This window comes from Heteronotia binoei, chromosome 8 (assembly GCF_032191835.1).
Source record: "Heteronotia binoei isolate CCM8104 ecotype False Entrance Well chromosome 8, APGP_CSIRO_Hbin_v1, whole genome shotgun sequence".
NCBI lineage: Eukaryota > Metazoa > Chordata > Lepidosauria > Squamata > Gekkonidae > Heteronotia > Heteronotia binoei.
This window is the reverse complement of record NC_083230.1, coordinates 110,906,692-110,920,872: the sequence shown is the minus strand read 5'-3', so window position 1 is coordinate 110,920,872 and position 14,181 is coordinate 110,906,692. Positions and strand designations below refer to the sequence as shown.

The 14,181-nt window shown below is 49.6% G+C and overlaps 1 protein-coding gene across 1 annotated transcript in view; it reads left to right on the top strand.

Annotated features, from left to right (window-relative positions):
- Positions 1-382: 382 nt before the first annotated feature.
- Positions 383-14,181, top strand: part of PTPRO (protein tyrosine phosphatase receptor type O) — a 258,979-nt gene continuing 245,180 nt past the window's right edge. Inside the window, exon 1 of the mRNA XM_060245875.1 lies at positions 383-444. Coding sequence (XP_060101858.1) covers positions 400-444 — 45 coding nt within the window. The 5' untranslated portion in view covers positions 383-399. The remainder of the gene's footprint in view (positions 445-14,181) is intronic.

The following is a 14,181-nucleotide window of genomic DNA, read 5'->3' as shown; positions in this document are numbered from 1 at the left end:
TTCCCCGCCAGTGGCCTTGAACCCATCGGAGCGACGATTGCAAGAGGGCTGGCAGAGAAGCCGCAGGAGCCCCCCGAGCCCCGAAGGAAGAGGAGGAGCGAGGCAGGCCGAGATGGGGCTCCGGCGGGCGGCGGAGGCAGCGCTGCGGCGCTGAAAAGGCTGCGGCGGCCGCGCTCCTCGCCATTGTGTCTGTCGCCCCGCCGCTCGCCGGAGCCTGCCCGCTTCCTCCCGGCTCTCGCCTCCTCCTCCTCTTCCTCCTCCTCCTCCCTCCCCGGCGTCTTGTGCTTCGGGGCGCGGCGGCTGGAGGGGCTGCGGGCGGCTTGGCGCGGGCTGTCGATGGGCAGGGAGCTCTTCCTCCTCCCGCCGGGAAGGAGAAGGAGAAGGAGCGGCGGCGCCCCAATGAGCGGCTACTCGCGGCTATGGCTCTTTGTTTTCCTGCTCAAGGTAAGGCGAGCGCGCCTGGCCCCGTCCGTCCTTCCTTCCTTCCTTCCACCCTTCCTTCCTTCCTTCCTTCCACCCTTCCTTCCTTCCACCCTTCCTTCCTTCCACCCTTTCTTCCACTCTTCCTTCCACCCACCCTTCCTTCCTTCCTTCCATCCTTCATTCATTCACTGCCAAGGGCTTCTCAGCCGCCTTGGGCCACTGCCGGAGGGGGACCAAGGGGAGACCCGCCGCCGAGATCCAGGACTGAGCCTGCCCGTCTCTCTCGATCCGCCCCGGGTTTCCCTCCCTTCCGGACTCCTGAAGCATGGCTGATCCGAGTTGGCAGCCAAGGTCGGCGGATGGGGAAATAGGCTTCCCAGGGCGAAATGAGGTCACTTTCCCCTCGCTGGAATTTCCCTTGCTCTCTGGAGCGGCCCTGGACTGAATTGGGGGGAGGGGATCGGCTTGGGGTGTGTGGGGGGGGGGGCGGGGCGGGGGAGAGCTCCTTTTGACCCAGACTGGGGGGCTTGTGGGCCGCTTTGTGCTGGAGAGGAACAGGTTGCCCGGGGCGCCCTCGGCTTGGAGCGGGGAGTAAAGCCAGGCCTCCCCGGGAGGAAGGTGATGGAGGAGGGGGGGCTAGAAGCTGGCACCGGGATTGATCTGGGGTGGGGGTGGGGGTGCAATGAGGGGGTTTAACCAGAGCTGGCCCTAGACTGTCTGGCACCCTAGGCGAGGCTGACTTCTCCCCCCCCCCCCCCTTGCTGATAACATCGCCGAGTCACATGGGGGCATCCAATTTGGTACCCCCAGAAGGCTGGCACCCTAGCCGATCACCTAGTTCGCCTACTGGCAAGGCTGGCCCTGGTTTAACCCCAGATTTCACTGCTGGAGCTCGACTCCGGAACAGCTGACGTGTCTCTGGGTATCTCCTTTTCTCTTGCCACTGAATGCCCCTGTCTCTATTGGTGGGGGAAGAGCTGTCTGTCATCTTAGCTGACTGAAGGTGACCAGGTAGGGTTTTCAGAGGCTGGAAATGTGCAGAGGCGGTTTGCCGTTGGCTGCTGCCTCTGTGCAGGACTTCCGTGGTGGCCTCCCGTCCAAGTACTAGCCCATGTTCCCTCTAAGCTGCGAAGACTTGTGAGCAAAAATTCTGCTTTGTGAGCTACTGGCATTTGAAGTTGCATCAGTGGGTTTGACCTGGGGCCGTTTTTCCTGAGCGAAGACTAACCTGTGTGAGCTGGAGGCTAAAAAACCTGTGAGCTGGCTCACACTAACTCAGCTTAGAGGGGACGCTGGTGCTAACCAGGGCTGTCCCTATGGAGATCCAAAGAGATTGGGGTCACCTGGGCTATCCAAGTCAGGGAGAAGCATCTCTGGTCATCTCCTTTGACTTGTCTCTGAATTCCTCTCGCTGTGGCAGTGGAAGATACTGTCACATTGCGGCTGGCTTATAAGGCTTTCAAGGCAAGAGACGTTCGAAGGTGGTTTGCTATTGCCTGACTCTGCATAGAGACTCTACACTTCCCTGGTGGTTTTCCGTCCAAGTACTAACCAGGGTTGAGCCTGCTTAGCTTCTGAGATCTGACGAGATCAGGCTTAAGCTGGACCACTCAGGTCCCCCCAGATATCTGGCGTTAACGGCAGGGCTGGTGATTGAAAAAAGACCTGGTCTCTGAGGAATGTTAGAATCATAGAGCTGGAAGGGTCATCCAGTCCAAACTCGTGCACAATGCAGGAAACTCACAAATACCTCCCCCTAAATTCATAGGATCCTCATTGCTGTCCGATGGCCATCTAGCCTCTGTTTAAAAACCTTCACCCCACAGCTTGCCCAGGGCTGGCCCTAGACTGTCTGGCACCCTAGCCAAGGCTAACTTCTGGAACCCCCAGAAGGCTGACGCCCTAGGCAATTACCTAGTGGCAGGGTCGGCCCTGAGCTTGCCTTGATAGAAATCTGTTTCTGGGTTGAAGTGGAAAGAGCCCTTCCGGAGAAGATGCTTTTTTTATGATCTTCCCATCGTAACTGTTCTTTGCTCAGCGTCTTCCCTGCAGAATGTCTGGCCTCTTTGGTTAAAGGACCCCTTGGGACAGGTCTTTCTCTGCCTCAAACCCTGCCGGTCTGAGTAGGCACAATTGAGTTCCATGGACCCGTAGTCTGACAAGCTGCTTTCTGTAACCACCTTGAGAGCCAGTTTGGTGTAGTGATCAAGTGTGCAGACTCTCCTTCTGGGAGAACCGGGTTTGATTCCCCACTCCTTCACTTGCAGCTGCTGGAATGGCCTTGGGTCAGCCATAGCTCTGGCAGAGGTTGTCCTTGAAAGGGCAGCTGCTGGGAGAGCCCTCTCCAGCCCCACCCACCTCACAGGGTGTCTGTTGTGGGGGAGGAAGGTAAAGGAGATAGTGAGCCGCTGAGACTCTTTGGAGTGGAGGCTGGGATATAAATCCAATATCTTCTTCTAGTGTCCTGGCCCCATTGGTGGACTTCCTTATGGCGCCTTGTTTTTTGGCCACTGGGTGACACAGAGTGTTGGACTGGATGGGCCACTGGCCTGATCCATCTCTTATGTTCTAAGGCATGACCCAACCTCTTACCTTAGGAGCTTGGTTTTTGTGTGTGTTGTAAAATCCAAAGTGGTTTTCCTATTTCTTAGCTATCAGCAAACATGCCCAGATGGTTGACAGTATATTTCATTGGAGTCTAATGATTCAAAGGACCATTAAGTAGTCTCTGGCTTTGAAATGGTTTCCCTTAAATTCCCGAGAATGACTCGAAGGCATCTAAAATGCACGGGGAGCTGCCCGTTCGGCTTCCCAGACTCAATTCTAACTCGTGATGATGGATGAGGCCGCTAAAGAACTCACCATAACAAATGGGTTTACATGCTCGGGCTTTCTTTGAAAAGAAGTTAAACTGCTTTCGGTGGAATTTATTTCCAAATAATGCATTTAGGAGTAGATTGTCAGGAAGGGAGACATGTAGAGCTCCAGCTAGGGAGGCGACTGCTCCACCAAAATGTCCACTTGTTAACAAAAGTTCTAGTCCTGAGTTGATACACTTGATATCCATATGCTCGAGCAAGCTCAATCTCATCAGAGCTTAGAAACTTAGCCCCGGTTGGTTCTTGGATGGAAGACCACCAAGGAAGCCAAGGTTTGCTACAGAGGCAGGCACAACTTTTTTTTGTAGCAGGATCTCCTTTGCATATTAGGCCACACACCCCAATGTAGCCAATCCTCCCAGAGCTTACAGTAGGGCCCTGTACGAAGAGCCCTGTAAACTCTTGGAGGATTGGCTACATCAGCGGGGGGGTGGCCTAATATGCAAAGGAATTCCCTGCTACAAAAAAAGCCCTGCATACAGTGGAGTTCTGTGGACTCCGAGTGGCTGAGAATCACTGAAGTCAAAACCACCAAGATTGGTTGATAGACCTGGAGAAGAGGTGGGACATTTGTGGATTACTACTACAGACTTGGGCTTTGGATTCACCATTTGATGATCCAATTGGCAATGCGGATTTAAATAACACTATTTCACTGGCAGCAGCCACCAGTTTGTTGTATTCCCTCTTTCTCCATATATTTTAAAATTCTCCTTCTCCTCTGCCCTTTGTGGTTGTGCCCCATTCCTGGTCAGGGCCAGCCCATGACTGTCAGGCTCCTTAGGCAAGGCTGACCTTTGGTGTGTCCCCCCCCCCCCGGCACTGATAACATCACTGAGTCACATGGGGGCACCCAATTTGGCGACCCCAGAAGGCTGACACCCTAGGCAGTCGCCTAGTTTGCCTAGTGGCAGGGCTGGCCCTGGTTTCCGAATTCCAAATGTACCAACAGGCTCAAAAAGATCGGGGATCCCTGTCCCACAGGATTGCCATAAGCTGGCTTCAACTTGATGGCACTTTCCGACACAAGCTTGTTAGCTGAAGAACTGTCCTCATCGTCCCCGTCAACCAGGGGTGGAATTCTAGCAGCAGCTTCTTTGCATATTAGGCCACACCCCCTGATGTGGCCAATCCTCCAAGAGCTTATAAGGCTCTTTTTTGTAAGGTATTGGAGGGCTGGCTGCATCAGGGGTGTGGGGCCTAATATGCAAAGGAGCTCCTGCTAGAATTCCACCCCTGTCATCAACACTAATTATCATCCATCCGCATGTATGTGAGGAATCAGATATGGTATAACCGTTGACACCATCAGTTGCTATAATTATATTACTGCTATCTGTTGATGTTTTATTGTTGTTTGTTGCTTGGGTTGAAATTGTAGAAGCTGGATTTTGTATTCGGTTGCAACCCACCCTGAGCCCGCTTGTGGGATAGGGTGGGCTAGAGGTCCAATGACAAACAAACAAACAAAACAGGCTTAAAATGAAGCAAACCTAATGACATCATTTTAAAAAGAATTGCAAGTGTGAGATTTGCATTGTTGCTTGATCTAATTAAAAGTTAACATCAGTCGAGATACCTGGTGACGTACTGTTGGGTGAAATGCCCCCAAAGGTCGCATAAGACACAAAAGACCAAATTTGAAATGTGAGGACAATTCAAAGAAATATGTGCACTTAAAAAGACTCTCTGGAACAGAGGTGGCCAAACTGTGGCTCGGGAGCTGCATGTCACTCTTTCACACACATTGTGTGGGTCTGGAAGCCCCCCCACCGCCTGTCAGCTGGCTTTGAGAAGACATTTAAAGTTAAAGTTGCTTTCTTTCCTTTCCTCCTTCCCTTCTCTCAACATTTAATGTTCATGTCTCTCAAAAATCTGGCGGTTTTTTATGTGGCTCTTAGATTAAGCAAGTTTGGCTGCCCCTGCTCTGGAATTTGGCATGCCAGTTGTTTTCCTGGCTGCTTTAGTTCAATCAGCTGATTGGTAGCCGCCTCATCACATTTCTGCAGAACACCACGCGCTGGTCTTGCAAGGATTTGATGCTCGTAGCCATTTGTTTGCAGGTTAGAGTTCGCATCCCCCCCCCCCCCCCCAGTATTGTGTGGGCTGTCTACTGGGAGGGCCAGATTTGGGCTGAATACTGGCGCGGGTTGTTGGATTGGACCTCTATTTAGCTGATACGGACCTTGTGTCATTCATTGAGCCATCGACTTGCTTGCATCTTCAGAGGGCACGCATGGAACGCTTACCTCGCAGCGGCTGCTTTAAATTCCTCTCACGGTGGCAGCTTCCATATGGCCGAACAGTTGCCTGCTAGTTTTCTCAGTTCAAAAGAGCTGGTGATTATCTTTCCTCGAAAGCCTGGGCCCGTCTTACCTAAGGGAGGAACTGATTCCCATCTGAGCCTCTGCCATCGCCTCTGGGCTCTGCTGAGAAAGGCTCTTCCCTGCAGCCGCATCTGTTTTATGGAATGGGCTCCCATGGGACGCCTCTCCCCTGCTACCTTGTTAGCAGACTTCCGTCCCAGGTTTTTTTTTCTTTGTGTGTGTGTGTTGTTGTTTGCCCAGGCTCCTGAGACTTGATGATGTTCTCTTGATGCCACTGTTTGCATCTTTTTGGTCTAGTGTAGGGGTGGCCAATGGTAGCTCTCCAGATGTTTTTTGCCTACAACTCCCATCAGCCCCAGCCATTGGCCATGCTGGCTGGGGCTGATGGGAGTTGTAGGCAAAAAAACATCTGCAGAGCTACTGTTGGCCACCCCTAGTCGAGTGGTCCAGTTTGGTGCAGTAGTTAAGTGCACAGACCCTTATCTGGGAGAACTGGGTTTGATTCCCTACTCCTCCACTTGCAGCTGCTGGAATGGCCTTGGGTCAGCCATAGCTCTTGCAGAGGTTGTCCTTGAAAGGGCAGCTGCTGTCAGAGCTCTCTCAGCGCCCCCCCCCCACCCCAAAGGCAGTGTTCCCTCTAAGCTGCGGAGTCTTGTCAGCAATAATTCTACTTTGTGAGCTACTAGCATTAAAGTTGTGAGTTACTGCATAAATTAGCTTGCTCTGGGGGCATATGGCCTGAGCTAAGACAAAAATGTGTGTACCAGAGGCTAAACAACTGTGAGATGGCTCACACTAGCTCAGCTTAGAGGGAACACGGCTCACAGGATGTCTGTTGTGGTTTTTTTTTGGGGGGGGGGAGGAAAAGGAGATTGTGATCGCTCTGAGATTCTTTCAGACTATAGGGCGGGATATAAATTCAATATCATCTTTTCAGTTGTGCTGTTGTTAGTTTGGATAGGATTTTTTTTTACGGTAGGCTTTCTAAATGGTCGGATGTCACAGCTGATAAATATTAATCTTTGTTTTATCCAGGGCTTTTTTTTTTTTTTGGTAGCAGGAACACCTATGCATATTGGGCCACACACCCCTGATGGAGCCAATCCTCCCAAGAGCTTATAGTAGATCCTTGTACTAAGAGCCCCATAAGCTCTTGGAGGATTGGCTATGTCGTGGGGGTGCGGCCTAATATGCAAAGAAGTTCCTGCTACAAAAAAGCCCTGGTTTTATCTAATTCAAATGTTCTATTCCAACCAGGACTGACAGTGCTTAGCTTCCAAACTTTGACATGCTCCAGTGAGTCTAACTTATTCAGGCGGCTACTCTGGGAACAGAGCAGCAGAGAAAGGCCTTTAATAAAGAAACAAACCCCAGACCTTAGACAGCTGGTGGCAGTCAGAGTAGGCAATATGGAACAAGAGGGAACAAAGGGCAGACCAACTTCACATGTTTTTAAAGGGATCTGGGCATTTTTCTGTACAGTTCTACAAAACAAGCATTTGCAGCAGCATGAGGCTCGGATCATGACGGCAACATGGCAAAAGCCACCGCAGGCCACGTGCGTCTCACGTCATGGTGGCCACAGCTGCAGCTGTCCACATCTGCCCCCCCCCCGAGCTTTTAACTTTTGCTATTCTGGAAACTCACAAGATTTCGGAGGTGGGTCACCGTGCATTACCAAAGATGCTAGTTGGTGGTAATCCAGGTGTCAGGATGTGCCTTTTCCAAGGTTGGGAATTGGCATTCTGAAGTTACCTGGAGGCTGGCAGCCAGGCCCCCAAATGATGTCAATTTTAAGAGGCCTCATATTAATCAGTAGAAATGTTATTGTATGCAGAGGCCCCTAATGATCTGTGGCTCTCTGCTGCGTCTTACTTACCTTGTGCAGAAACACCAGGGCTCTTTTTTGTAGCAGGAACTCCTTTGCATATTAGGTTACACCCTCTGATGTAGCCAATTCTCCAAGAGCTTACAGGGCTCTTCGTACAGGGCCTGCTGCAAGCTCCAGGAGGATTGGCTACATCAGGAGGGTGTGGCCCAATAGGGAAAGGAGGTCCTGCTAGAATTCCTTACAGGGCTCTTCGTACAGGGCCTGCTGCAAGCTCCAGGGGGATTGGCTACATCAGGGGGTGTGGCCTAATAGGCAAAGGAGTTTCTGCTACAAAAAAAGTCCTACATTTCTATCTGCATGTGATGTCATCTGAAAGCAGAATAGGGTTGCCTGGTGCCCGCTAGCCACTCACAATGAATAGGGAGCAGGTTGCTAGTTCTAGGCTGGGAAAATCCTGGAGTTCTGGGAGTGGAGCCTGAGGAGGCCAGGGTTCAAAGAAAGGTTGAAGGAGCTGGGCATGTTTAGCCTGGAGAAGAGGAGGCTGAGAGGTGATATGATCACCATCTTCAAGTACTTGAAGGGCTGTCCTATAGAGGATGGTCCGGAATTGTTTTCTGTGGCCCCGGAAGATAGGACCAGACCCAGTGGGTTGAAATTAAATCAGAAGAGTTTCTGTCTCAACATTAGGAAGAACTTCCTGACTGTTAAAGTGGTTCCTCAGTGGAACAGGCTTCTTCGGGAGGTGGTGGGATCTCCTTCCTTGGAGGTATTTCAACAGAGGCTAGATGGCCATCTGACAGCAATATGGATCCTGTGAACTTAGGGGGAGATATCTGTGAAGTTTTTGCATGGCTCAGGGGGTTGGACTAGATGGCCCTGGGGGGTCCCTTCCGACTCTAGCATTCTGTGATTGTGATTCTTTGTCCTCAGTGGGGTGCAGTGCCATAGAGTCCACCCTCCAAAGCATCCATTTTCTCCAGAGGAGCTGATCTCTGGAGATGAGCGGTAATTCCAGGAGATCCTGAGGCCCCACCCGGAAGCTTGGCATCCCAAAAGCAGGCTTGCACTTGGATAGTTCTTGGGGGCAGAGAAACTGCATGTGCAAACAGGCACTGAGTGAGCAATTTGTGGGAAATATGCAATGTCCCCCCCCCCAACCAAATTGCTGATAGGCAGGGCTTTTTTAATAGCAGAAACTCCTTTGCATATAAGGCCACACCCCCTGATGTAGCCAATCCTCCTGGAGCTTACAGTAGGCCCTGTACGAAGAGCCCTGTAAGGAATTCTAGCAGGACCTCATTTGTCTATTTGGCCACACACCCCTGATGTAGCCAATCCTCCTGGAGCTTACAGTAGGCCCTGTACGAAGAGCCCTGTAAGGAATTCTAGCAGGACCTCGTTTGTCTATTTGGCCACACACCTTTGATGTAGCCAATCCTCCTGGAGCTTACAGCAGGCCCTGTACGAAGAGCCCTGTAAGGAATTCTAGCAGGACCTCCTTTGCATATTAGGCCACACCCCCTGATGTAGCCAATCCTCCAGGAGCTTTCAGTAGGCCCTGTAAGAAGAATCCTGTAAACTCTTGGAGGATCGGCTACATCAGGGGTGTTTGGTCTAATATGCAAAGGAGTTCTTGCTATAAAAATAGCCCTGGTCAGGGGTGGAATTCTAGCAGGAGCTCCTTTGCATATTAGGCCACACACCCCTGATGTAGCCAATCCTCCAAGAGCTTACAGTAGGCCCTGTAAGAAGAGTCCTATTTGATATCCAGGAAAACATGTTGCCATCTACATATTAAGCCATGTCTACGTAAAGGATCATTATTAATTGGATGTGTCATTCAAGGATTGCTTCATTCATGTTAACATCCTTATTGCATTCTGCTTGGAAGTGACTTTATTTCTCTGTTGCACAAAAACGATTGGAATTCTTGAAGAGACTCCTTTGAATTTGGTGTGTTTAGGAACTTTTTGTTGTTTTTGTTCTAAATGTTGATGGAATATGGATGTATATTGAGCAGTCGTCGTGGAAATTGAAAATTACAGAATGTGAATATAGAATCAAGTATATGTGGTTGCTCTAAGAGATCCAGTTTGGTGCAGGGGTTAAGTGTGCAGACTCATATCTGGGAGAACCAGGTTTGATTCCCCACTCCTCCACTTGCAGCTGCTGGAATGGCCTTGGGTCAGCCATAGCTCTTGCAGAGCTGTCATTGAAAGGGCAGCTTCTAGGAGAGCTCTCTCAGCCCCACCTACCTCACAGCGGGGTCTGTTTGCGGGGGCGGGGGGAAGGTAAAGGAGATTGTGACCACTCTGAGATTCAGAGTATAGGATGGGATATAAATCCAGTATCATCATCATCATCTTGAAGAGACTCCTTTGAATTTGGCATCTATAGGAACTTTTTCTTATTTTTGTTCTAAATGTTGATGAAATATAGATATGTATTGAGCAGTAATTGTGGTAATTGAAAATTATTGAATGTGAATATAGAATCAAGTATACATGGTTGCTTTAAGTGTTTACTCTTACCAGGAGGTTGGCAACCCCATGAGATACACTACTTTTGAAAATGGCAGCTTCCATGTAACCATCCAGACTAATAGCCATTGATTGACCTTTGTTTTATGCCCATGACCGTCCTGGTCTTTGGAGATAATCAACCTGCGTCTCCTTATAGAATTATGGTAAGGATGACCAAGCTAGTGCCCATAATGTGCTTTGAATACTTAGAATATTAAATATGTTTGGGATGGAATTCTAGCAGGAGCTCCTTTGTATATTAGGCCACACACCCCTGATGTAGCCAATCCTGGAAGAGCTTACAAAAAAGAGCCTTGTAAGCTCTTGGAGGATTGGCTACATCAGGGGGCTGCAAAGCAGCTCCTGCTAGAATTCCATCCTTGAATGTGTTGATTATTGATGTAACCAGCCTAGTTGTCTTTGCAAACTTCTTCTGAAAAGGCTCCCAAAATCTCCCCGGCGAGTCTCCTGAGCCCTCAAGCATTGGTCTGCCAGAGCCTGGTCTATTTCCAGTCTCACGGAAGTCCTGCTGATGCACTGCTCAGGGAAACAGAGCCGAACTCATCAGTTTTACCTTTGCCCGTCTTGTCAGCGCCTTCCAATTACTGCGGAGCCGCGCATTACAGGGTCAGAGTATTTTCTTGACGGATTCATTTCTTCCCCAGTTCTGCTTAACGCTGCAAGCTTGGTTACACATGACATTTTCATCTGCCTGTGCCTTTTGGTCCTTTCCCCATTTTTTTTTTCCTCGAGCGCATTTCATACGCTTCAGAAAACTTTGTTCGGGAGGGAGCTCCCTGCCTTCCAAGCCTGGTGCCGTTGACTGTAATTAACATTGGGCTGAAATGGCAGCATTCGGCGAGCATTCGGTGCACGGTGGTGGTGGAAAATGCTAACAAGTCACTGCGGATTTATGGTGACCCCATGGAATTTTCGAGGAAAGAGATCTTCAGAAGTGGTTTGCCATTGCTGCCCTGGATAGCAACCCTGACCTTCCTTGGGTGGTCACCCGACTACTGACCGAGGCTGACGTTGCTTAGCTTCCAAGATCTGATGAGATCAGGCTAGGCTGGGCCATCCAGGTTAGGGTATGTAGACCCACCCCCAGAAATGTCAGCCCATATCTGTTAATCACGGTTGTCCTTCTCTGCCACACAGAGCTGCAGTGGCCACTGCTTGTTCCCTACTCATTGGAGGCGTAGGTTTTCCTACAATGGGCACACGATCCTCAGAGTTTACTAGATTGGGGTTCTAGAAGGGCAATCTTGAAACTAGCTGGCAGTAGTGAACAAGACAAAAATCCATAAAAAGGTAAAGGTAGTCCCCTGTGCAGAGTGGTAAAGCTGCAGTACTGCAGTCGGAGCCCTCTGCTCACAACCTGAGTTCGATCCCAGCAGAAGCTGGTTCAGGTCGTCGGCTCCAGGTTGACTCAGCCTTCCATCCTTCTGAGGTCGGTAAAGTTTGCTGGGGGGAAAGTGTAGATGACTGGGGAAGGCAATGGCAAACCAGCCCGTAAAAAGTCTGCCATGAAAACGTTGTGAAAGCAACGTTACCCCAGAGTCGAAAACGACTGGTGCTTGCACAGGGGACTACCTTTACCTTTAATCCCCTGTGCAAGCACTGAGTCGTTATTGATTCATGGAGTAATGTCACATCATGACGTTTTCTTGGCAGACTTTTTACAGGGTGGTTTGCCATTGCCTTTCCCAGTCATCTACACTTTACCACCTTTTCTTTCCCACCTGAAACGGAAGGCACAATTATATGTTAGAAAACTACAATGTTGGTTCTCGTTGAGACTTTCTACAATGTATTTCAAGGTTTTAAATGACTGAAATGTACTGGTCAATGACTAATAAACCTAAACTTGATCTATGTTGGAAAGGACACAGGGCTGTGACTGAGATGGCTCCCTACAATAGGAAAGGACACACTAATGAAAGCTAGATGATAGTTTTGTAGACGCTAGCCATGCTGCATACGTTTCTACAAATAGAAACCTAGAGCCTGATCCTTATTCATGCTTACACGCAAATTAGGCTCAATGAGGCTCAAATTAGGCAAATTAGACTTCCTCCCAAATAAAGGAAGAAGAGGAAGATATTGGATTTATATCCCGCCCTCCGCTCCGAAGAGTCTCAGAGCAGCTTACAATCTCCTTTATCTTCTCCCCCCACAACAGACACCCTGTGAGGTGGGTGGGGCTGGAGAGGGCTCTGACAGCAGCTGCCCTTTCAAGGACAACCTCTGCCAGAGCTATGGCTGACCCAAGGCCATTTCAGCAGGTGCAAGTGGAGGAGTGGGGAATCAAACCCGGTTCTCCCAGATAAGAGTCCACACACTTAACCACTACGCCAAACTGGCTCTCCATCATCGGAGCAATCCTGTATTAATTTCCCAACTACTTTAATAACATGGTTTTGTTACTATATGGACATCAAGACTTGCAGTAACAAATATATGTTACAGAGGAAGCTGGAAAATTGACGCAGGGCTTCCATTTTCAGTGGCAGTGCCGTGTTCTTTCTAACATGTAATTCTGTTTCCCAGTAGCTGCCTCCCCCAGTCACTACCAAGGATGTGGAATTAGATTGGGGCAAGGGACAACTGAGGTATAAGTTGTACTATGGAAGGGGAACCAGGTGCAGGGCTGCCGTTTTCAGCAGCACTTCATCTTGCTCATAAATATAGAAGAGGAAGAAGACATTGGATTTATACCCCACCCTTTACCCTGAATCTCAGAGTGGCTTAAAATCTCCTTTACCTTCCTCCCCACAACAGACACCCTGTGAGGTAGGTGGGGCTGAGAGAGCTCTGCCAGAAGCTGCCTTTTCAGGGACAGCTCTGTGAGGGCTATGGCTGACCCAAGGCCATTCCAGCAGCTGCAAGTGGAGGAGAAGGAGGGAACCCAACCCGGTTCTCCCAAGTAAGAGTCCATGCACTTAACCACTACACCAAATGTAGCCCCAACCAGAGACAGTGATTTTCAGTTGCTCGCACCTTGTTTGTTAAGTGTTACTAGCAAGAATTCTAGCAAATCTCATGCAAAGCTGTTTGGCTTTTCATGCTGTTATGATTCATTTTCGGTTTCAGGCAGGGAGTTCGGGCTTGAACTAAAAGAATCCTTTGCCCCCATGTCTCCCTAGCCAAAATGGGCAATTTTGTGCACTTTGTGCCATTCCGACAGCTGGGGCTGTGTACATAGTCTGTAGAATAAGCTGCAATTGGGCCAATCATCTGTTACCCTGTACTGCATTTACCGCTTACTGGTATAATTTATTGGGAAAGGCATACATAGCTCCAGCTGCTGCATGTCTGGACTTGGACTGGGGCCATGTTCTTTATACCAGAGCTTCTCATGCTATGTTTTGTATTTGGGTTCACAAGACACACACATCGCATCGGTTGCGATGGGTGAATTCATGTGTGAATGACTGTTTCCCCCTTCACTGAAGTGGGGGCTTGGTTTACACACGTGCCCTTCTTAACAGTTAAAGCAATATGCCTTATACCTATACCTAGGAACCAGTAGCATCAACATCAAACATGTTCCATATGCAGCAGTTGCTGTGCAGATTCCGAGTGGTACAAACGTTGTGCTACTTGTCACCTGATTTGCACTGTAAACCTGGGATCCTCAAACCTTTTGAGCCCCTGGGCACCTTTGGAATTTTGACACGGGGCCTGACAGGAGCCTTCTGCGGGCCTGATTTGGCCCCCGGGCTGTATGTTTACCAACCCCCTTAATGCTAAGATCAGGTCAAAGGTGACAATGAACCTGGACCGAAACCTACAGTAGAAAAAGCGATTCTGTCAATTCCTCTGACGATCTTTGTTCTTGGTATAGAACCCATGGCTTGTGTGTCTACATGGTTGGGGCCACAGCCAGTTGGTGTAGTGGTGAAGTGTGTGGACTCTTATCTGGGAGAACCGGGTTTGATTCCCCACTTCTCCACTTGCAGCTGCTGGAATGGCCTTGGGTCAGCCATAGCTATCATAGGAGTTGTCCTTGAAAGGGCAGCTTCTGTCAGAGCTCTCTCAACCCCACCTACCTCACAGGGTGTCTGTTGTGGGGGAGAAAGGTAAAGGAGACTGTAAGCCGCTCTGAGACTCTAAGGCAGCTTCATATGTTCAAGGTCCCAGGTTCAATCCCTGGCATCTCCAAAAAAGGGTCCAGGCAAATAGGTGTGAAAAAACCT